Here is a 22,977-nt window from a genome sequence, read left to right as displayed (position 1 = left end):
CCCACAAGTCGGTGTGAGCATTTCCTGCAATGAAAATATGGAATATGGGTTTCTGTCCCTGATAACATGATGATCAGAATAAAACAATTAAATCTTCACAGGTTTAAAGATAAGAATCCAGTTCTTACCACACCAGAGAAGTGTTGCGATCAGAAGGCTCATTGAAAAACCTTCTCCATCAGCAAAATACCCTTTTATAGAAATATCCTTTAATTTTTAAAGCGAATATCCCTTTATTTTGGGGTCAGTGGGTGAGTTTATCTTCGCTTGGGAGTGTTCTCCCTTCTTGTCTCCTTAAACATACCAGAAGCAGCATGATTCCTGATCTTTGGAATCCTAACTGCATCCCAGCAGAAATATTTCAACATCTTTAATGAACACGGAGGATCAAACCTTTACCTGGGGTCAATCCCTGCAATCCCACCTGGATTCAGTTTATAATGGCTTCGGGAGAGGGGTTTTTTTTCAGGGGACTGCACTTTATTTTCCTCCTGGGTGTGGAGAGAGGGTCTTCGGATTATTTTTTTTTTCGGCCGGGCCATTTTTGGCTTCTTCAAGCCCCAAGGGAGGTCCCGGGTTCGCCGCTGCCCACTGCCTGGACGCCTCCTCGGAGCTGCTGAGGACCAAAGGAGCTCCCATTCGTCCCCCGCTCTCCCTGCTTTTCGCCGGAGGGACTGGCACCTCCGTCCCTTGCCGGCTGCCGCCTCCAGAGCCCCGGGCGCGGCGCGGACTGCCCGGGGCTGGCGCTGCCTGCGGAGGGGCTTCAGCCGCCCCCACTCTGCGATGCAGCCACATAGTCCTTGTGCGGGGCTCGCCCTGGGGTCTCAGCCCCGCTGCCGCGGCTGAGATCCGCCATTTGCCGCGTGGGCTCGGCTGGAATTCGGGAACCGCTCCCTCGAGCCCCAAAAACCGGCACCTCCCGGGGCCCGACAGCGCCCCCTGCTGGGCGTGGCTGTGACTGCGCCGAGGGGCGAAAAGCAGCTCCTTGTTTTCGGTGGGAGTTTGGTTGCGGGGCTGCTGCTTGTTTTGTGGTGTTACCTATATATATATGCTTATTCTTTACTAAAGAGCTGTTATTTTCCACACCTCTTTGACTGGAGCCTCTTAATTTCGAAGGAGGAGCTTGGTTTTTCTCCTCTCTTGCCCTTCTTAGCAAACATTTTTGTCTTGTTAAACTAAGACAATAGGTTTAGGTACTTTCCTTTTCCCATAGATGGACTCTCACCTTCTCTTCCGCTCTCACAGATCTCATTTACTAACCATAAAGAGTCCAGCAGCTGAGCCCACGCCAAATGTCCGAGAAGGAAAACTCACAGCTGATTTTACTCTTTCCCAGAAACCAAAGACATTTCTCACCTATTCCTACCATCCAAACTCTCAATCTTACAGCTTAGATCAAAACTGAGCAGTTTCCAGATACAGCCCAAAAAAGAGAAGTGTACCAAGAGAGAAAGATTTCCCTGACCTACCTCTTCTAATTGCAAATTTCTAGGCACTCCTAATTAAGTGACAGTCACTTTCCCCTTGCAGCCTTTAAACTGTACACACCCCACATTGCACTGCACAGGGAAAAAACAGGCATGGGCTCAGCTGCTGGACTCCTTAGGGTTAGCAAGTCAGATGTGCAACAGTGCAAGAGGAGGTGAGAGTCCATCTATGTGAAAAGGAAAGAGCAGAGCCCCAGGGTGTAGTGTGTAGTTGAAAGGTTGCAAAGAGAAGAGCTAATCCAGTAACTGGTTCTGCCTTGGCCTGTTTTACTCTACAGGAGCTGTAGTGGACACTCTGGACTCTGCCAGACTGAAAGTGCTTCAGTGTACATCTACCTGAGAAGAACATGCAGTGCAGAGTGGGATGAGTACAGTGGGTTCCTCCATGAACTTCTCCCTCAGACCACCAGAGACCCCTCAAAAAGCCAAACTGTAGCAGGTAAGGAAGGAAAGGCACCTCTGCCTGACCTGCTGGGGACAGCACAGGTCCTGCTGGTCCCAGGGATTGGGAATGTGGTGGGAGCCAAAAGCACCTTCCCCAGGCCGGAGAGTCTTTCCTAAAGCACCATCTCTGGGAAGCAAAGGGTTACGGAAGAAAAGGAGGCGTCCTTACAACAATAATCATAATAATATTGGGGAAGAGCAACAAAGGGAGCAACAAGTCCAAGGGAGCAGGAGGGATGCTGAGCTTCAAACAGTGTTTGAGTGAGGCAGAATCTGCTGGGATGTATAAAACACAGCTCCAGGTCTGGGATTATAGGTTCAGTGCAAAATCCTCCTGTGCACCTTCTGTATTTGCCTCCTTGGGCATGTTTGGGTGCAAGTGCACTGGTGCACTTCAGGGATCAGGAAAATTGGCACTAAACCACTTCCCACGGGGCTGACTCTGAGCTCTTGCTGAGGAAAGCATGTGGCACCTCTGACATTTCAATAAAACCAGTTTCCACCATTTCGAAAAGACGTTAATTTGAGGTTGAAGCCAGACTGGTTTCAACATCACCTGGCCCCTCTCAGCCCCCCACTGATAGATTTGCAAATAGGGCATTGTCCTAATGAGTTGCTTGCTCACTTCCAGAGGGAATGTCTTCCTACACCCATAACCAAAGCAGTCATGTAGGACAACATGGACTGTTCATGGAAGGCCTGATTCAATTGGGAAAAAAAAAACCCTAACCAAACAAAACTACCCCAAATTTCAAGGTGAAAACACAATGCTGCTTTAATAGGAGCAAACACACAGTCTGGCACCACATTTCCTCTTTATTCCTGGTGTCCTGGAAACCCACAGGGAAATACAATCCCTCAGACCCTGCATTCCTGAACATGAGGGTAACTGGAGTTTTAACCAGATCCCGGTGACCTGTACAACTGTGTGAACATGAGCATAAGCTCATCACTCCATCCAGCCCACCCCTCATGTCCAAGAAGTCCCAAAGAAGACTAAAAAATCCCAAATCCTCCCAGTTCTCCACTGCATCTGAGCTGGGGCCAGTGCCTGCATTAAGCCCAGCTCAAGGCTGTCACCCAGCCCTGCATCAGCTCCATCCCTGGGAGAGCTGGAAATACACCAAGAGCTCGGCTCCCTGGGGTCCTGAACACTCAAACCAATCCTCAGACTCACAAATAATGACCGACCTGCACCTCTCAGCACAGCCAAACACCACAGCTCTGTTATCCCAAATTAACCTGGCCATTCACCCCTTCATCTCCACCATTTTCCAACAGACACATGTAGGGCCAGACTGGAGTGTAAAAGAAAGCCATTTCCCAGGGAGTTAATCCCAGCAGACAGGAAAAGAGAAACGTGTCCCTCTGAACATGCAGTGCAGAGTGGGATGAGTACAGTGGGTTCCTCCATGAACTTCTCCCTCAGACCACCAGAGACCCCTCAAAAAGCCAAACTGTAGCAGGTAAGGAAGGAAAGGCACCTCTGCCTGACCTGCTGGGGACAGCACAGGTCCTGCTGGTCCCAGGGATTGGGAATGTGGTGGGAGCCAAAAGCACCTTCCCCAGGCTGGAGGGCCAGGTGCCCTCCAGCGCAGGCCAGCAGGGATGGAGGCTGTTGGGTTTGGCTGCTTAAATACCAAAGCATTTGGCATTGCTGGGCTGAATTGAGATCCCTGGCTGACCACACCCTGCCACCCCTGGAGTCTCTTCCACTATCCCTGAGGCAGGAGCAGCAATTCCACCTGTTGCTGCTCCCAGCTGTAGCTCAGCACTTTCTGTCCTCCCATTATTTGAAAGCCCCTGGAGCAGACTGCGCACCTAGAGTTTCTCAGGAATAGGGAATTTTGCATTTTACATAAAATAGAGGTCCCCTTCAGTCCAGCCCAATTCCTGCCACAATTCCTGCCTCTTTTGATCTAACCCTTCTGTTTTCCTAACTCCTCCTTCCTGAGCCTTTTCTAAACTGTGTCCATTCCTCACGGGACTCTGCTAGGACACAAGAGCCTGAATGTGCCCCCAGTTGGGATGACAAATTGCTATCCCGGTTTTAATCACACTCTGCGTTCCTTTGGGATTCCTGCAGCATGGCCCCATTTTTCCTTACATCCCAATTAGTTTTTAAAGCAAAAAATCTCCCTCAGGGACTGCATCCCATTTTTTTCTGCCTCCTACAAAATGTCACCGACTGTAAAATTGTGTTGTATTCTATAGACCCATTTTCTGGCTGTTTTCCCCATTGTCAGTTCCTAACGAGGCTATCTGTGATTGCAGAATCTCCCAGGTCATGGGGTCACCAGGAGTCACATAGTCAAATTTACCCCAGTTTTTCAGGATCATCACCAACATGTGCCAACACAGTATTGGAGGGCAATGTCACCATGATGTCTCCATGATGTCTCCCCAGACCTGGGATTGTGGTCCCAAGGGGTCCCAGTTCACAGTTTAGGAGGCACAGAAGGATCTCGGGGGTCCCAGAGGGTATTTTGAGGTTCCCAACCCATATCTCCCTATTATGACAGACAGGCAGGAGCCACGCCCCCATCACTGTGGATTTTGCTGTAATTATTTTATAACGAGGAGTCATTAACAAAGCATTGGGGAGGGGTGTGTGGGGCACCCTATAGGGATGTGGGGTCCCCAGAAGGACACCCTCCAATCCCCCTAGGGGACCCAGGGTTGCCCCGTAGGGATGAGATTATATAAATTATATATGACCCTCTGTATAAAATATATATGACCCTCATATCCCCTGGGGGGAGTGTCAGGCCCCCCTGTAAGGCCCAGGGCCCCCAACCCCATTAGACTCGGGGGGGGCGGCTGTCAGGTACCTCCTAACCAAGGAGTTTGGGGTGTCCTGAGAAAGGATTTGAGAGGCATCGAGGGATTTAGGGTGGTCCTGAGAGAGGATTTGGGGAACACAGAGGGGTTTGGGGAGTCCTGAGAGGGGATCTGGGGCCACAGGGGCTTTGGGGTGGGCCTGTGAGGGTACTTCAGGGGCATAAAAGGGTTTGGATGTGTCCTGAGCAGGAGGGTTGGGTGAGGCTGAGGAAAGGGACAAGAGAGATTGGGGGTACATGGGAGAGGTTGGGGGTTGGAGAGGAATTTTATGGGAGACATGGGGAGGTTTGGAGCTCCCTGAGTGCATTTTGGGGGTTGCAGGGTTTTGGAGGTCCCTGACCTGTTGTTGCCCCCAGTGCTGGCCCTGGTGATGGTGCAGGACAGCTCTATGAGGGGGGATCTGGCTGCACCCATAGTGTTATTCTGTTTCAGGAGCCCATATCCAAAATTTGGATGGCACCTGCAAATAGAGTATGTCAGGTGGTTGCTCCCACACTGGAGATGCCAGGACAAAAAGCTGGTCTTTACATCCTCTGGGCAGCCTCTCATCTGCACCAACAACACGAGCGCCAAGTGCTTTCTTTGCGTAAATAAATGTACTGCCATAATTTTTCACTGTCCTTTTATTCTAGAACCTTATTTTTGGGAGCAGTGGCTTGATGACTCAAATTGGGAGGGGGACTTTTGAGACTGTAAGGAATGAGATGGCACTTCTAGCTGGGAAGAAAAGTACAGAGCCCCAGTGTTAGGTTGTGAGGAGTGGGGTGGTCCAGCAACTGCTCCTGTCCTGGCACATTTTTCTGTGCAAGATGTAGATGGAAACTTTTTGGTTTAGTTTTAGACTCTTTGAGATTGAGAGAATGTGATGGTGTCTATAGCTGAGAGGGAAAGTAGAGGGGTCCAGGGTGTTTGTTGTAGTGTACAGGCCACAAGGGGAAGGTGAAGGCCAGCTTTTTGTTCCAGGACCTTTTGTGTGGGAGCAGCTGCTGGATATTTTCAGTTTTGAAGCTAGGCTCTGTGATAGTGAAAGACTACGATGGTACAGAGAGCTGAGAAGGAAAGGGCAGAGCTCCAGGGTGTGTGTGGTGCAATACAAGGGATGTGAATTCAATGTGGAGCCAATAAGATCTGAGCACCTAAAGGTGCCAGAAGAGAAAGCTGTTCCTTCCCTTTACCTTCCCTGGGCAACCTCTCATCTGCACCATCAACACCGGTGTAGGTGCTTTCCTTCACAAGGAAAAGCGCTGTCATCCACTTTCAGGAGGCCAACTTTGAAATTTGAATCTGTGCTCCAAAATTTAATACATCCAGAGATTGCTTGTGTTGGAAATTATTGATAATGATTATTGTATTTTAGTGTCTTAAGTCTTACTAAATACTCAGTGAAGTCAAGTGGAAATAATCTTAAAAGGAATAGTTAAGGTCACTTCCAAAGGGGTGAATTGTTGGAAATTATACAACTTTCCCAAAATTTTAATTGATGGTAGCAGGTAGCTAGGTTCTTTTCCTCTTACAGACTCTTGTCGATTTGATCTTTAAATCACCAAAGCTTCGAGTTTCTCTGGATTGAAGCTATTGAAACTCTAATAAGCTTCAACAAACAAAAGCTTGAGGGAGTTGAGGATTGAACACCTGGGATCTTAAATTTATGGTCCTTCAAAGACATGTTGGAGTAACCAGAAGATTCAGAGGGCAATAACAAAGACATTACAGCCTGCAAGTTGGAGACTCTCTAAGGAAAATGATGAGGACCAAAGAATGAGGACCAAAATTAGTCAATGAAGAATAGAATACTAATTAAATGAAGAGAATCGTGTAACTTAGAACCAATGAACGTTAATTTATTTGCTAAAATGTATAAATACATGAAAAGTCTTGAAATGGACATAGGTAGCTGGATGATTCGCTACCTGTTTCTGGCCAGAATAAAGTAATGCCTGGCTCACCAACACTTAAAAGGTAGTGCTGGAGGGTTTAATTTCTTTTCGACTATTTGGAGTGACAGTGGGATTGCTTGGGTGTCCTGTGCAGGGCCAGCAGTCGGACTTCGATGATCGCTGTGGATCATCCTTCAAGCTCAGGACATTCCGTGGTTCTATTCCCGCTGCCGGGAAGAGGCCGGCTTTAGGCGGCTCTCCGTGCTCCCACCCGACCCCGGGGCACCCGCAGCGCCCGCCCTCACAGCCCTGTGCCCGGCGCCCTTCACACAGCGCCGCGCCCCAGCCCCCAGGGCCGCTCCCGCGCCTGGCCCTCGGGTTTTGCTCCTCGCAAGGAGCACTCGGCAAGGCCGGGGACCGCCCGTGTTCGCCACACGGCATCGCTTCAGCGCAGCCGCGCGCCCGCCCCTCCGCGCCGTGCCCGCCCCCCGCCTTCCGGGGCGGGCGGCGCAGTGCGGAAGGGACGCGAGGCCGGGAGGAAGCGGCTCCCGCCGGCTCCGCGGCACCGGGCGGGGCGGGCGGGCGGCGGCCGACGGTGAGCGGGGCGGCACCGCTGCGGCCGCGGGCTGGGGCCGGGACTGGGCACCGGGGGGGGCTTCGGGACCGCGGGGAGGGGGCTCGGGCGGGGGCGCCGCCGGCGCCAGGCAAGATGGAGCAGGCGCTGCCCGCGCCGCGCCGGGGATGTACCCCAGGATGTACCGGGGATGTGCCGGGGATGTGCCGGCCCGGCGCGGGGAGGCTGGTGGCCCCGAGCCGGGAAATGCGTGTCCGCCCTGGAGGTCATGGAGCGGCCGGGAAAAGAGGGTACAAACCCCCGCTTCTGCCGTTCGGGAGCAGTCCTCCTTCGCTGTGTGCTTCCTGACCTTCAGCCCTCAGAATCTCGCTGCTCTCGCGTTTGTTTAGTTTCTTGCTGCGTGGGGTGCCTGCTTTTTAAATTATTATTATTTTTGAGGTCTCACCCCCGCGGCTGACGGGCAGCGTCACTGCTGTGGTACTGCGATGTTTCAGCCGCTGCAGGGCAGGGTTTAAATCCAAACCAAACCCTGCCTTCAGTTAAAAAAGGGAAAAAGAAACAACAAACAACAAAACAAAAATAGGTTAACGTTTCTGTAAAATCTTTTAAGATGTCTTGGCGGCTTCAGTGTTTAAAATATATCATCTTTCTGTACAAGGCCAGAATTAGTAAAATAGATACAAAATTGAGGCCTGCCCAGACTTCTGCCCCTCTGCTTTAGGCATTAGTTTGTCATTAACGTAGTTGCCACTCTTCCTTCCATATTGGTGGTAGCTGGAAAAGCTTATTTTTCTTTTTTTTCCCTAGGAAGAAATCCTATTTACTAAGTATTGCGAAAGAAATTGCTTTAAACTCAAAGAGAGTGAAAAAAAATTGCTTTAAAGTGAGCAAGAGCAGGTTTAGATTAGATATTGGGAAGAGGTTCTTCCGTGTGAGGATGGTGAGGCCCTGGCACAGGTTGCCCAGAGAAGCTGTGGCTGCTCCATCTCTGGAATAGTTCAGGACCAGATGGACAGGGCTTGGAGCAACCTGGTCTAGTGGAAGGTGTCCCTGCCCATGACAAGGGATGGAACTGGATGGACTTTAATGTCCCTTCCAACCCAAACCAGTCTGGGATTCTATGAAATTCTCATTGTCTCCAAGAAGCTTTTAAAAATTTTTAAGGTGTTTCTTTGAGTAAGTCTGGTTTTGAAACATTGTTATGTCGTCTTCAGATAATCCTTACGTTTGTTTTGGAACATGAGATAAAATAAGTCTCATGAGGTAGAAAGAGGGAGCAGGTCTTTTTGTTGTTGTTTGATAAACATAAAATCCCCAGGAACGACGCGGGTCAGACCTGCTTTGCAGGAGGTATCTGGAAGCACGGGGAGGTTTCACTAACAGACATCATCTTGTGTTGGACAGGGCTGCCTGTGATCGGGGCAAAATGGCTTTCAGTAAAGGATACCGTGTCTATCACAAGCTGGATCCACTTCCCTTCAGTGTGATCGTGGAAACTAGGAACAGAGAGGAATGTCTCATGTTTGAATCCGGAGCTGTGGCTGTGCTCTGTAAGTCCATCTGTTTTGATAACTACAGTGCAGAAAGGTGGCAGACTTGACATGGTGTAAGCTGTTTATTTGTGGAATATAAAGAAGCAACTGTTCTGTTTTCCTATTTGCTAATGGAGAGGCTTGTGATTTAAATGGGAAAAGAAAGAGAGACATTTTCTTACCTTCACCTGTTGAGACTTTTACACAGTTAATTGCATTTCATCATGCATATATATTTTCATGTCCACTAAATTTTCTTCTAATTGCTTCCAACAACATCTGCTTATTTCTTTGCTTCTGAACAACTTTCTTTTGAATATGTGATAACTCATTGACAAGCTAATTCTCTGTGATGTATTTCATATTAAAAAATTCTATATTCTTAAATGTTACATCATTGTAATTTGTTTTTATCTCATTTTATATCATTTTTGATGGCTTTTTGACTTTTAGCTTTATTTTGTCCCTGTGTTTTTAACCCATCTTGAGACTCTGTATTGATTTGTCTTGTAATAAAATGAGTAATATTTGGAGCAAGGTGTCTTGCATTGCAAAGTTATTTTTACATGTTTTAAGTGATAAATGTATGAAATATTTCCCTTAAATTCTTTCCCCCCCCCTTTTTTTTTGGTGGACACTGAGAAGTGCAGATGAGAACCATGAAGCCTATACATAGGGTTTTAAAATATCGTTTGGTTAGAATTCTTCAGGAAGTCAGAGCATCTGGTTGCACAGGGTTTCTAAGCTTGGTTTTGATTCTTTTGTAGAAAGCTTTCATACCATGGAAGTCATTTTCTCTTTAGCTGATGCCTGTTAGAGGCCTGTCAGTGATTGGCATGGTAGCTGTGACTGGTCTAGGTGAAGAACAAGGGGTGCTTTTCTCTGTTTTTGTAATTATCTTCTTTTTTTTCCGATACAGTTTCTTCTTACTATGTATTTAGGAATATCTTTGACTTTAGTAGCAGTATTGGCAAGTCAAGGCACTGTATGGTGTGGATTGGGTGTAAGTGTCCAGCCATAAAGCCACTGAACAGGGTTAGTGCAAGCCCTAAAGTGCTTTGAAGATTTGTGGAAAATGTTATTTTAGCATGTATTTAGTAACTGGGGAACATGCTTAAGCTGCTTAAGGGCCAGTGCATGAAAAATTATTTATTCCTGAAAGTTATGCTCAAAAAGGGCAGTAAGTCAGTTGCTTTTTATGCTGCAGGCACCTGGATAAACTTTCTTCCCTAAAAATTAAAAACGATTTCCAAGGTCCTGTCCTCTTCTGTGCCTCAGTTTGTTACCAAACCGAGAAAGCAGGACCTGAAGGAAGCTTGAAATCCTCTCTCCTCTTTTTTTCTGCACTTAGTGATAGGATGTTATTAATCTGTAAAATGTTGTCCTTGAAATTCTAATTGGTAGGTTACAGCATAGCAAACGTTCATACTCAGCTGGAAGTAGTTACTCTGAATATTGTTTTCAGGAACCTTAATCAGGAAGCTGCTTACTCTTTTTCTGTCTGGTACATGGGCACACTCTCCCAATGAATATTTAGCAGTGGCATTTTGCTTTAATTCTCTCTATTTAATTTGTGTTTAATTCCCTAAATTCTTTAGGTACTGGAACTTTTGCTAGTGGTTGGAAGATGACAATCTTAAATTGACAGCAGAAAAAGCCCAGGAGTTCCCCAGCTCAGGATTTTTTTTTCCTCTTTTTCTGTTTGCTGTTCCTGTCTGGTATCATTTCTTTTTAATACTTATTTAAATGAGTACAATTATTAGTGCTCAGGAAAGATTTGTAAGTTGCTACTTCTCCATCTCTCTTGTCATGCCACAGAACCCAGCCAGAAGATTCCAGTCTGTAGCCAAACTTCCAGCTATTGGTACAAATAAAAGACAAAGTAATGAGAAACTGCTCCTTGGGGAAGATTTCCCGTATGTTTGTAAAATCTGTGTGAACAGATAGAAGAATAGTCTGATCAAGCATATATCAATTTAAATCCATAACAGCATCACTTTAAACTGCTACAAACTTGTGGGTTTTGCTGATGGTGCCAACCCTTTTTAAACTACAAAAAATTGACAATACTGATCTCAAACTGTAAGGTACTTTTGCAAATATTTTAATAAATACTGGAAATTAAATAAAGTTGTCAACCTTATACCTGATCATAGTTATTACCAGTATGTAGAATGTATAATATGTGCACAACCTAGTGAAATGCACTTTACCATTAAAACTGATTCTGTGTCTCAGTTCTGAGGGCCTTAGTGAGCTGTACCTCCTGGAATATCCATGTATAGAAATTTGGCTTTGAAATGGGCTAAGAGAAAGGACTGAAAGCTTACTGATCCTTTAAATGTCATCTCAAAGGAAGCACATCTGTCATTTTGCTGAGGGAAGGATAACTGCGTTAACCTTCATCCGCTGTGCACTCAGTGAGGCACTGCAAGATGATGATTCAGAGGATTTAGTTAGGCCTGGGTATGAGATGCTGCACAGCTCAGATGATAGGTGATTTTCAGTGAGTGCTCTATGTGCTGTTGTTCCAGTCAACAAAGTCACAGGGAAGCCAGGAAGAGGATTGAGGTGGATAGTTCAGAGGTGGTTGTGTAATTATTGCCTGAATGTGGGAGCAGCCCAGGCCACGCTTCTACTCGAAGTGCCCTGTGCGGATCAGCTGTGACCAAAACAGCTGAGCAATACTTTGCATGCCTTTATACATTCAACCCCTCTTTTATCCACACACTCCTAGCACTGTATCCTTAGCCTGAGACACTGCAGTCTGAGGGGGATTCTGCCAGTTTGCTTCTCAAAGGCTGGTGAGAGCAGTTGGGTTTAAATGTCAGCACCCTCACTGCTGATTTGTTTAGAATTTAGTGGGGGGATGTCATAGATCTATTTTTCTAATTTGCCATATGAAATAGACAGTATATTTATTCCTTGAAGTAGGACTCTAATAAGATATGTTACCTGTAAAGATTTCATTGACTGGGTAGGAGTGTGTTCTCTCTCCCTGTTCCTGCTGATGAGTCATCCCAAAAGGAGTGGGAAGCTGCCTTTACTCCTGTCGCCTGCCAGGCGTAAAGGAGAAAGTTCTGTCATCTGGGAAAACACTGAGTGGAGAGAGCAGGAGCATCGTGCACATCCTTGGACTCCAGTCCTGTGGTAGAACTGAGAGCAGGACAGGTGTGAGCAGGAGGCACTGTGCCCACCCCGAGCTTTCTGTGGGGCTGGAGGAGAGCTGTAGTAACCTGTGTGCAGCAGGCGTCTGGTGTTCATGATTAGCACTGCTACTCGTAACACTTCTTGAAACAAAAATTCTCCCACACATTTAAATCCAAGTGCTTTTACTAGGCCTTGAGAAGCAAGTTGGCAGGATCCCCTCAGACTGCAGTATCTTGAGCTGACCTAGTACCAGCAATGTGTCGATAAAAGAGGTGTAGCAAAAGTAATGAAATGGTTCTTCAGTTGGTTAATTTATAAATGAAAGTGGTGACTCCACTCTGATTTTAATGTCACCTATGTGGTAATATTCAAGTGTTAGCTTTAATTTAAATCCTGAAAGTTTAACCATCCTAATTTGAAAAAGCTTGAAAACTTCAGTCTTAAAAGCGCAAAATCAAACTATGTAAGAATAGTTTGTAAGTTTTTTAGATTTTAAACTTTTTGAAGTGACAGTAGCATGAACTTTTTCTTGTCTGATGTAAATGAGGAGTCTTGTGCCTGAAGGAACTGCATATTGTGTCTTTGTTCCCAGCTCAATCTTATATTCTAGATGGAGGTTGTAGCCACTAACTTAAAATGTGTGGTCATGGCAGTCCGTGAACTCACCGAGAACATAAATATGGAAAGCCTACATGGTAACTTTTAATATGATCTGGGCTTTATAATTGTTAAAATTGCAAAACTAATTTCTAATCTGGAATTAAGCAGAATACATGTTGAACCAAGTTATCTTAAAGATGGAATTGTTGATGGAGTTCCATTTGTGTAACGCTGGGAGGGCTGACATATTGCCTTTAAAATAATTGAATCAGTTACCTTAAATGAGTCCATGCTTTATAAGGAGTGATTATTACAATGCACATTTAAAAATACTGTGTTTGTTAATTTTTAATAAATATTGACTTGAAATTATTTTGCTCTTTTTCTGTGACATTGCAAGTGGGGCTTACTGGATTTCTACAAGAATGCATTGCAATTTGACTTGAAAACCACATAAAAAATGTTGTGATTTTGTGGAGATCTTTGTTGGTTTGTTTTGGTTTTTTTGGTATTGCTAAATAACAATTGTGAAAGGATAAAAAGTTTTCAATTCTTGGATGAGTAAGGAGGGGGTCAGTAGAACTGCCTTGGGCTTCTGGAGGGAAGACTTTGGCCTGTTGAGGAGGCTGTGCAGGGTCCCTTGGGAGGCTGTCCCAGTTCAAATGGAAGAGGATGGGGAGGAGTGTGGTGGAGCTGTGTCTTCTTCCTGATTTCATCTTGGTTTTCAGAAATCTCAGATGCTTTTTCTTGATGTTGTAACACTCCTGATGATGGGAAGTTCCTTGTTGTGCATTGCCCCAAAAGCAGGATCCTGGGGGTGGGCGAGCAGGGACCAGGGCAAGATGGATGAAAACCCATTTGACATTTTCCCATGTGAATTTTGACCTTAAAAAAAAAAAAGGGAAAAGTGCAGGCAATGCCAGATAGAAATACCTATATGGTTGCTGTGGAAAAGCTTTGCTGAGTTCACACTGAAATAAGTCCAGTGTCACTGAAAAATATCATGGGAAATGCTTTTAGTTGGTGCTTGAGCACTTTGTTAAGAAAATAATAATTGACCGGCCACAGTAAGTTTTTCTATTTCCATTTATTTGTTTTTGCAACTCTTTGGTGCTTTGGTAGGGGTGGCCTTTCTTAGTTGTTCTGAGTTTGCAAAGCGCATGTTACTTAATTTACTTATTAAGGCTTAGCAAGGATAACCGGCATTCTCTGCAATGGAAAAAGAGAATAAATCCATCGTAGACAGGAAGGCTATTGTTCTGAAATGTCATTTAATACTGGCAGGCACCTTTAAGAAAAATCCTGCAAGAAGTTTGAAACTAAACCTCATCTTTCATTAACAATTTGAAATGTGGAGGAAGAATGTGGCAGCTCTCTGGTAACCAAAGTTGAGTTTAGAAGAGTACATTGATATCACTAAACCCTTGCTGAAAAACAGTTTGAAAGAACCAGGTTTTGAAGTTTAGAAGTTCTTTCCAGCCTGGTGGTCTTCTGGTTAAGAAAAACATGGTTTGGTGATGCTGACAAAATGTGTTTAGATTGGCTGCAGGTTCTTAACACTTATTCTGGGAGAGGATTTTGGAAATAAATCCTCATGCTGCTGTAACTCTCTTATCTTTAGCATCTGTATTACAGGAATACGGGGTGTCAGTACAAATAGGTAAAGAAACTTCTTAAAAATCCACGTAATAAAACATTGAATAGGGTTAGATTTCAAACTGCAGTTAAATAATTGTTTCATCTATATTGGATTTTCTGATTCACTTTGATTAAGAGAGCTGGCGGATATTTGAACAGAAGGCTTGTGCACAGGCAGGGCTATGCTGAGCTTAGGGAATAGTCATTAGGAAGAGCAATTCTAGATAAAATACAGCTTTTTTTATTCTAAATAACATGTAGCTAATGTGAGAGAGAGCATAGCAGAATGCCAGGGCAGTAGGCATTTTGACTGGCTCTTTAGGTCAAATTCTGACTTTTTTAGTGTCAAAGTGAAAAGCAGATAATTTCTGAGGAAGGAGACAATGGTGATCATTGGTGACCCAGAAATCTTGATCCCTGTAGATCCACTGCCAAAGCTGGATCCTGCTGCTTTGCAGCATCTCTCACCTGGCTCTGCTGCCAAGTTTGTGGGCCTGGCTTTTTAAGTGCTGATTAAAAGGCTGAAGTGTTACATTAACTCCAGGGTGAGTAATGGCAGATATACTTTAATTTCTTCTAAAATATTACAGGGTGTTTTTTCAAAACTAACTGTGAAAACTGTGTTTTCTTAATCTATTTCTTTTAATTACCATTTTTTGTGGACCTGCCAGAGTTTTGCTTTTCTTGGAATATATCTAAAAATAGTTTAAATGCACTTTTGATACTCTTGTTTAGTTCTTTGGAGATAATGCTACCACATCAGGGTTTTGTAGTTGGAGAAAAAAGATAATTTTTTCATGAAAAAAGCAGCATTTATAGAATGACAGAATCACAGAATATCATATGGAAGAATATGGAAGAGACCCAGAAGGCTTATTGACTCCAACCCTCAGCCTTGCACAGGACCATCCCCAAGAGTCACACCATTTGTGCCTGAGAGGAGGGCATTCTCATGGGTCTTAATTGCCTGTGTTGTAGATTCTTTTTATATTAAGAGATGATGCTGTTAAAAATGCCAACATTCTCCTTTAATATCACTTGGAGTTTTTACAATTTGCTTAAAAACATAGCATGATTGTACTTTGTCATGAGATCTTCCTTTTCCATTATAAAGTGCCAGATGGTCATACATTTTGATTTCTTTCCAGAAGTGTCATGTAAGCTCTGCTTTTGTAATCCCTTGGATTTTCGGTTTGGAGTGGCTCCTTCTCCCTGCCACAGTGTAGGGGCTTTTACATCATCAGATCTTATGTTTTCTCTCCACAGCTTCTGCAGAAAAAGACACAATCAAGAATACCTACTCCAAAGTCATGGATGCTTATGGGCTCTTGGGTGTGCTAAGATTAAACCTCGGTGAGTCAAATATGTAAAACTTCAGTTTTTCATTTGGGAAAGAAAGCTATGCTGCTCCTGTAAAACTGAATCTTTGTAACAGGAACTGGGCTGGTTTTTTTCTATTTGTTTGTTTTGGTTTTTTTCTTCGGAGTAACTTACAAGTTTGGAGCACTCCCAGAAATGAGGGAGGGGACAAAAATAACTTCCGTTTTCGCAATCCTTGTTCTTTGCAGCGTAGTTTCGCCTATTTGTATTTCCTTTTCTTCTGTAGAACTTGGGAACATGTTCTTGGTGTTGGTTCTTTTTGTACTTTTTTCAGGCAAACGGGTTGTCTGTGTGCCTTTGAGCATGTAAATGCAACCATACCCCACTCCACTGAGACCCATTCTCTTACCTGTGCCTTTTCTTGTTTTACAGGAGACACACTGTTACATTACCTGGTTCTAGTAACAGGGTGCATGTCTGTGGGAAAGATTCAGGACTCTGAAGTGTTCCGAGTCACTTCCACGGAGTTTGTGTCACTGCGAGTTGACCCGACAGACGAGGATCGTATTTCAGAAGTGCGCAAAGTCTTGAACTCAGGAAACTTCTATTTTGCCTGGTCTGCAACTGGTGTCAGTCTAGACCTGAGCCTCAGTGCTCACCGCAGCATGCAGGAGCACACCACTGACAACAGGTTTTTCTGGTGAGTTCGTAGTTGTTTCAGCAGGCATTAGAGTAATGAATCCTTCTACAGAAGTTTTTATCCTTGTCTTTCCCAGCTCTCACAGGTACACTTTTCTCCCACAAATCTTGGTGAGATACAATAGCATTACTTTAAGGGCATAAGTATGTTACTAGTGACAGGATGTTTCCATGGCCACTTAGAGTTTCATAATGAGAAGACACAGATTTTCACTGCTGATATTATACTTTGATCTTAACAGTTGTCGTGATGTTGTGTTTCAGCTTTAGTTCCTCATAATTCTTCATCAAGTGTGTCAGCTTTTTTAAACGAACGTGGTAATGAAGCCTTAAATGAAAAAAGATCCTATTTTTGAACATTCTGGATTCTAAAATGGCATGGTGTTAATATATAGTTTCCGAGTGGGTTTCCAACATATGAAAGCACTTCAAAAGTTTTATTTCACAGCACATTGATATTGCTGATTTTGTTGACACAGCAGGTAGGCTCTGCTACAAAGTGCACTTTGCTTGGCTGCTGAACTTGCTATCATTTTACTGGGTATTTTTGAATAAAGTATAGGTTTTCACACAGAGGATTTTTGGTAAAAGGAATGCTACTGTTCCTGCCAATAAGCAGCTTAAATAATGCTGGAAATACACACATGGTCATGGCGGAAATTCTGCTCCCTTCTCTTCAGCTTTTGTTAAAAATGGTCTATGTGTCCATGAACCTTGGAAGGGCACTGAAAACTTGGCAGTATCCTGTTAGAACACCTGAAAAGCTACATCCTCCCCCCTCTTTAGTCCAAAAGACAAGACACCAAACCAGCTCTGGCATATGAACCAATGCTTCTCTACTCTTTGCCACTGTTTCGGTCAGGTGGAGGAATCTGATCAGAGTGAAGTATAAGACAAAATATGTGTATTAAGACAGAAAATAAGCTCAGGTCTTCAGAAACACTACTCCCTTGATGTAGGTTTATAGGACTTGTAGGAACCTTGCTGTTTGTCTCTGCAGTATATAACAACACTTAACCCTGAAATTTATATTTACAGAAATTTGAGAATCAATTGGCTGTGAATGTATTCCTGGAAGCTTGTCTGGGAAGTGATGTGATATGATGACATATAATGGAAATAATCAATGTATATTGACAAGTATTTTTCCTCTAGCTTTATTTTGTGGGGATGTGAAACTGAATGGTGCTTTACCCACCACAAAAAGTAACCCTGTCATTGGAATTCTGACTTGCTTTTTCCAGAGTCTATAATGTTTGGCTTCTCAAAGCAAGGCTGAGCAGAGAAGTGTAAACAAGCTTTGAGTGTTGGTTTTTACTGAGTGATGAGCAGGGGCAATAAGGGTTATTTTTTAAGGTCACTAAAATTCATAGCTTCTCTCCATATCCTTATTGTGCAAATGTTTAAGCTGTTCTCACGTAAACTTTGCTATTTCAGGTATATTTTAAAAAGAGCTATATCACAAAACTGTAGCATGTTTACGTTCCTTTTCTTATTTGTGGTAGTAGATGTAAAATGTAAAGAGTTAGTAGTGGGCTTAACAGTTTGAGCTGGATTTTATTTCTTCCCAGTTATTACATGATTATTTTGTCCCTGATAGGAACCAGTCGCTGCATTTACATCTGAAGCACTATGGTGTGAACTGTGATGACTGGCTGCTACGTCTCATGTGTGGAGGAGTAGAGATAAGGACAATTTATGCAGCTCACAAGCAGGCAAAGGCTTGTCTCATTTCACGACTAAGCTGTGAACGGGCTGGCACCAGATTTAATGTCCGGGGAACAAATGATGACGGTCATGTTGCTAATTTTGTGGAAACGGAGCAGGTATGTTAAGCTCCAGTGCACATTGCCTGGCTGACAAAGCCAGTGTTAGCACGTGCGTGGTGTGATTTTTACTCTAGATCGACAGATCACAAGTCAAGCCTGTAACCAACAGATATTGGAATAGTTCCTTTGGTGCTAAATAAGGAGTCTAAGTAGGTTACATAATTCAATGATCTTGGTTTTTAGTGTAGCTTAGGGTAAGGGCACACGGGAGCCTGGGTTGCAGTAGCTTAAGAAGCTGTTATCCATGAGCTGAACTGCTGTGGGTGGCTGTGCTTCCCTTGAGCCTCCTGAGCTGAAAGTCTTACCAAGTTGTTTAAAACCTCTTACTCGTGGCACAGGAGTTACTCAGGCCCAAATAATAAAAGCCCACTGTATTTCCCAACGCATTGTGTGAATCTTGATCCTGCAAGGGAGCGTGAGAGTGCCACGATTTCTCTTAGGAATTATTCAGAGGGGATAGAGAGAACAGTCTAGGGAACACAATAAATGTTTTAGCTTTTTTTAGTGGAATATGTAGTATGTAAATATATTTTATTTACTCCATATTTAGTTAAAGCTAAGAAATCTAAAAGATTACACTGTGATCACTATTAACACTATGCTTTTTTTTTTTCCTTAACAGGTGATATATTTAGATGACTCTGTGTCATCTTTCATACAGATTCGAGGATCTGTTCCCTTATTTTGGGAACAGCCAGGCCTGCAGGTAAACAGGAGATAGATGTAATTATAAAAGTAATTCCTAACATGTTTAAAAATACACGAATACAGTAGCCTTTGGGTTCTTCTGCACAGTTCCCTTTCAGGATGAGGTGATTCTTTGGAAGCGAGTTGGTGCTGTGGTGTGACTCACTCAGCCTGCTTCTCTCAAGTCTCTGAATGCTGCTCTGCATACATTTTGAATGTCCATTACTCTTTAGGTGTTTTCTCTTTGAAGTTCTCAGTTTTTCCTGTTTTAAGTAGGTTGTCTAAAGGCATCCAAAGAGACTGTTTTCTTCTGAGTTGTTCTTGAGGAGAAGTCTTCTCAAGAAGTCAATAAGGATCAAGAGTTACTGTAATGTGGTTTCATCCAAGTTTTCTAGAAAGAGGAACTGATTCAGCAGCTACTGCTGTGACACAATTTTTACAGGAAAATTTAAAAAGAGCTTGTTCCTCACAGGGACTCCAGGTTCTTCAGGCATATCAGCATCTTGTAATAGAACTGATGAAACATTTACATGCCTTTTACTCAAACCAAGACAAATAATTTAATGTAATTTTCATGTCATAGGTGGGATCCCATCGTGTCAGAATGTCAAGGGGTTTCGAGGCGAATGCACCAGCTTTTGACAGGTGAAAGAACATCTTAGATTTTTGGTAATGCACCACAGATCTCTGATAAATGCTGCATCACAGAGATGGGATGTATTATTCCAAACAGACATTATCCCAATGTGGGATTCAGCAAAGCGGAGAACTCTCTGGGGATTGCTTATACCTTCGAGTGTTTTGTTGGAAAGTGTGAATTAAATTTATAGTGAAATATTTTGCAGCATCTCAGTCGGTGTTGCAGGTGTTCCTGTTCATTTTCTGCATGCCAGAAGATGACTCTGGAATTTTTCTTCTGTTAACAGGCATTTCCAAACTCTTAAAAATTTATATGGCAAGCAAATTATTGTTAATTTACTTGGGGCAAAAGAAGGGGAGCACATGCTCAGCAAAGCTTTTCAGGTGAGTGTGACAGTTCTCTCACTGTGCATATCCTTGGAGTTTGCTAGTTTGCAATGAAGCTTTTATACAGCCTTTGAAAGCCAAACCAGAAATGCTGTGCTCTGGAGCAACTACCACTGGGAGTTCAAATTTGATTTATCATAACAGCGCTGCTTAAGATACATAATGTGAAATAAATTGTTAAGAGCTCTCTGTACAGTTTGTGCTTGATTCTGTTCAGATTGGTTACTGTGCTGAAAAATTATAACAGCAACATAATGTTGAGGGATTTTCAGTAATTTTCATATTTATTTAAAAATGTAAATGTTTTTTACACTATAAAATTATACTTTATGATATTTAATACTGTGATGTTCCTTTCAAATATATTTCTCTTGGAATTAATGGATCTGTTCCTTAACATTTTTTAAAAATCACAAATTAATTATTAATTTAGACATGAAAACTACTTCATGATTAAAAGGAAATGTTTTTTCAGAAGATGTTAACTATAAGTGGCCACTTCCATTAATTCCCACTGGTTAGGTTAAAAATAACTGTCATGGTACAGTCCGTAAATACTGACAGTTTGAGGAGTTCTGTCTGAAGCCAGAGAACATGTCAATAACCATCTGTTATTTCCCTCTCCCCTTCTCCTATTCCCTTTGTATTGTAGTGGTAGAATATCTTAGGGCATTCAGTGGGATATTTGCTGCGTCCAGCTCTCCTGGTAGGAGACAGCAGCATTCCCAGGTGCTCAACGCTTTGCCAACAAACACTGTGTGAGCACTTCAGGATTTTTCAGTGAATATTAGGGGAAGTTTTACCTAGGAGAAAGCATGTTATAGACAAGATGGCTAATAAAACAGCCTTTAAAAAATTTGTAGCCTCTTGTTTAGCTTATACTACTCTGTGTTCAAATACTGGTATATTTATAAGTTTTTATTATCTTTTTACAATACCAGAGCCATTTGAAAGCATCTGAACATTCAGCTGATATCAAAATGGTGAACTTCGACTATCATCAGATGGTTAAAGGTGGAAAGGCAGAAAAACTGCACAGTGTGCTTAAACCTCAAGTCCAGAAGTTCTTGGAGTGTGGATTTTTTTATTTTGATGGAAAGGAAGTAAAAAGGTTTGTGTGCATAACTTCTGTATATTTCCTCAAATTAAATTGTGTTGCTGGGGTGGATTTCACCCCTTAGCAGGAAGATAAAAGAGAGATAAATTAAGGGAAAAAAGGTAATTAATTTCTGTTATGGTGTTTTTTATTGTATCCAAGATGATGTTTAACAGCTGAATTATGAGTCACCTATTTACTCCATTAAAATTTTTTCTCATTCTGAGTATACTCTAAAAATCTTCATAGATGATCTCTCTGAGACATTGAAGGGACAAGAATTAATTTCAGGCCTTTGACCTCATGATTTAGTCAAAATGGTCAATTGTCATTTTTCTTGCCAGATTAAAGAATGAATATTTTTCCGTTTTCCAGTATAACGTTCTCTGTATTTCCCTCAGTGATGGAACGCTCCATTTTCTGTGTGCTGTAAAAGTTCATGTTTAGTGCAGTCCTTTTCTGAATTTGTTTGTACCTGGGTTCCCCATTTGAGTGGTTCCTTTCTCTCAAAGAGGGAATGACATGCCTGATTTCTGTCCTGCTCTGTACTTGTGTCCTTATTCCTGGAGCAAAGGCTGTGCTTGTCTCAGCAGAAGGGGAGTAGGGCTGGAAACAGGCAGCATTCCTGCTCTTCTCCCTTCCACACAAGGTTCTCCCTGAGAAAGAGAGTTGCTGAGTGATGAGGCAATTGTGCCTCGTGCAGTGGGAGAGGAGAAGAGAGTTCCAGTGCCACTCTGTGCTCTGGCCTTGCTGTGAGATTAAATCCCCTGGGGACAGGGTTTAGTAGGCCTTAATAGGATTAGATTTAGTTGGAGGGTGCTCAGGTCCCCATCTGCTGTTCAAAATGTCACTGACTGTACTCCAAAAAGCTTTCAAAGTGGTGTGACACTTTGGATTGGGATGGAGATTCAAATAATCACATATCAAAAAGACTGGCAACAGGCCGAAAGCCAAATAGGCCGTGGCTTGTAATGACTTCGAAAATTGCATTAATGAAAGACACGATAATAATGTTTGTGAGTTCATGGACCATCTCCTTTGGGGAATGTCAGGGTTTTTTTGTATTTCAGGTCAAATGTGGAGATGGTAATGCAAAAAAAAAATCCTGGAGAAAGCTCTTCAAACCTTTGTATGGTTTATGGTTAGATCTCCAAGTCCATGTGCTGAAACTGTACTGACTTCACTGGGCGAAGCGTGTAGTGAGAATGACAGAAGTAAGGAATAAGTGGGTGTCATTGGGAGAGTCATAGGAATTTTGTACTCCTGGCCAAGCAAGCAGTGCATGGATGTTGCCTGACATAATCCTTTCAAGAGCTTTCTAGCAGGAATTACTGGGCTTCTCCCAAAGAAAGCAGAGCAGTTCTGAGGGCCTGAGGACCTCAAATCTCCCTCGTGGTTTGGGGGGAAAGGCTTGTTTTTCATTTTTATTTGGGGAGGAAAGAGAAAGTAGAGTGGTCGAAATTGGCTTTAGTTTTATCACAAATTCTTCTTGCTTTTAGTTTATTTAAACAGAACCAAGTAGTGTCTCTATATATTTCATTTTTGTTTTAACAAAAGTTATTTCCCTCTGAGATTCTTGGGAAGTATGTTAGCTGAATTATTTGAAAGGGAAGCCTAATCCTGCATAACACTTTAACCAAACAAGCGAGGAGGATTGCAAAAAACTGAAGCAGAAATGTTATTTGCAGAAAATGTTGTGTACAGTGAGCAGTGCTGCTCTTGGGAGCTCACCTTCTATTCGGGGCACGAACCAACAATACCCTAATTTGTTGTCCTGGTTCAGGTCTTCATGTCCCTGTCTTTGTTGAGGAGATAATGTGTTAAATGAATTATTTCAGTTGTTTTCTCTCTCTGTCTCCCGTTGTCCTTGGCACAGATCCCAGAGTGGTACTGTCAGAACCAACTGCCTGGACTGTCTGGATAGAACAAACAGCGTCCAGGCTTTCCTTGGCTTAGAGGTAGGAAAACCACATCCAGCTGATGCTTCTGTGGCACTTAAGCTGTAAAAGCAGTATTAACTTCCCTAAGAAAAGTGAATTAACATGTTTCCCAGATGGCAGTTGGGTTTATAGTGTGTTATATTCCTTGTTCTGACTTCTAGAGATCCTCAGCATGTTTAAAAATGAACAATCATGGGTGCTGTAAGGTCAAAATAAGGAAAATCTTTTTTTTGAATT

The 22,977-nt window shown here is 43.2% G+C and overlaps 1 protein-coding gene across 16 annotated transcripts in view; it reads left to right on the top strand.

Annotated features, from left to right (window-relative positions):
• Positions 1-3,337: 3,337 nt before the first annotated feature.
• Positions 3,338-22,977, top strand: part of SYNJ1 (synaptojanin 1) — a 53,537-nt gene continuing 33,897 nt past the window's right edge. For 15 of the 16 annotated variants that reach the window (XM_027680914.1, XM_027680915.1, XM_027680922.1 and 12 more), the window contains exons 1-10: positions 7,190-7,244; positions 8,628-8,773; positions 15,410-15,496; positions 15,896-16,163; positions 17,763-17,988; positions 18,614-18,697; positions 19,262-19,323; positions 19,605-19,701; positions 20,646-20,815; positions 22,677-22,758. In XM_027680914.1, coding sequence (XP_027536715.1) covers positions 8,650-8,773; positions 15,410-15,496; positions 15,896-16,163; positions 17,763-17,988; positions 18,614-18,697; positions 19,262-19,323; positions 19,605-19,701; positions 20,646-20,815; positions 22,677-22,758 — 1,200 coding nt within the window. In that variant the 5' untranslated portion in view covers positions 7,190-7,244; positions 8,628-8,649. Of the gene's footprint in view, positions 3,398-7,189; positions 7,245-8,627; positions 8,774-15,409; positions 15,497-15,895; positions 16,164-17,762; positions 17,989-18,613; positions 18,698-19,261; positions 19,324-19,604; positions 19,702-20,645; positions 20,816-22,676; positions 22,759-22,977 lie in introns of those variants that run through there. The other variant, XM_027680913.1, reaches the window with a different exon arrangement.

The sequence above is a fragment of the Neopelma chrysocephalum genome, unplaced genomic scaffold, assembly GCF_003984885.1.
Source record: "Neopelma chrysocephalum unplaced genomic scaffold, ASM398488v2 Primary Assembly neopelma1_60, whole genome shotgun sequence".
Lineage (NCBI taxonomy): Eukaryota > Metazoa > Chordata > Aves > Passeriformes > Pipridae > Neopelma > Neopelma chrysocephalum.
The sequence above is the reverse complement of the archived record's forward strand: the minus strand, read 5'-3'. Positions and strand labels throughout refer to the sequence as shown.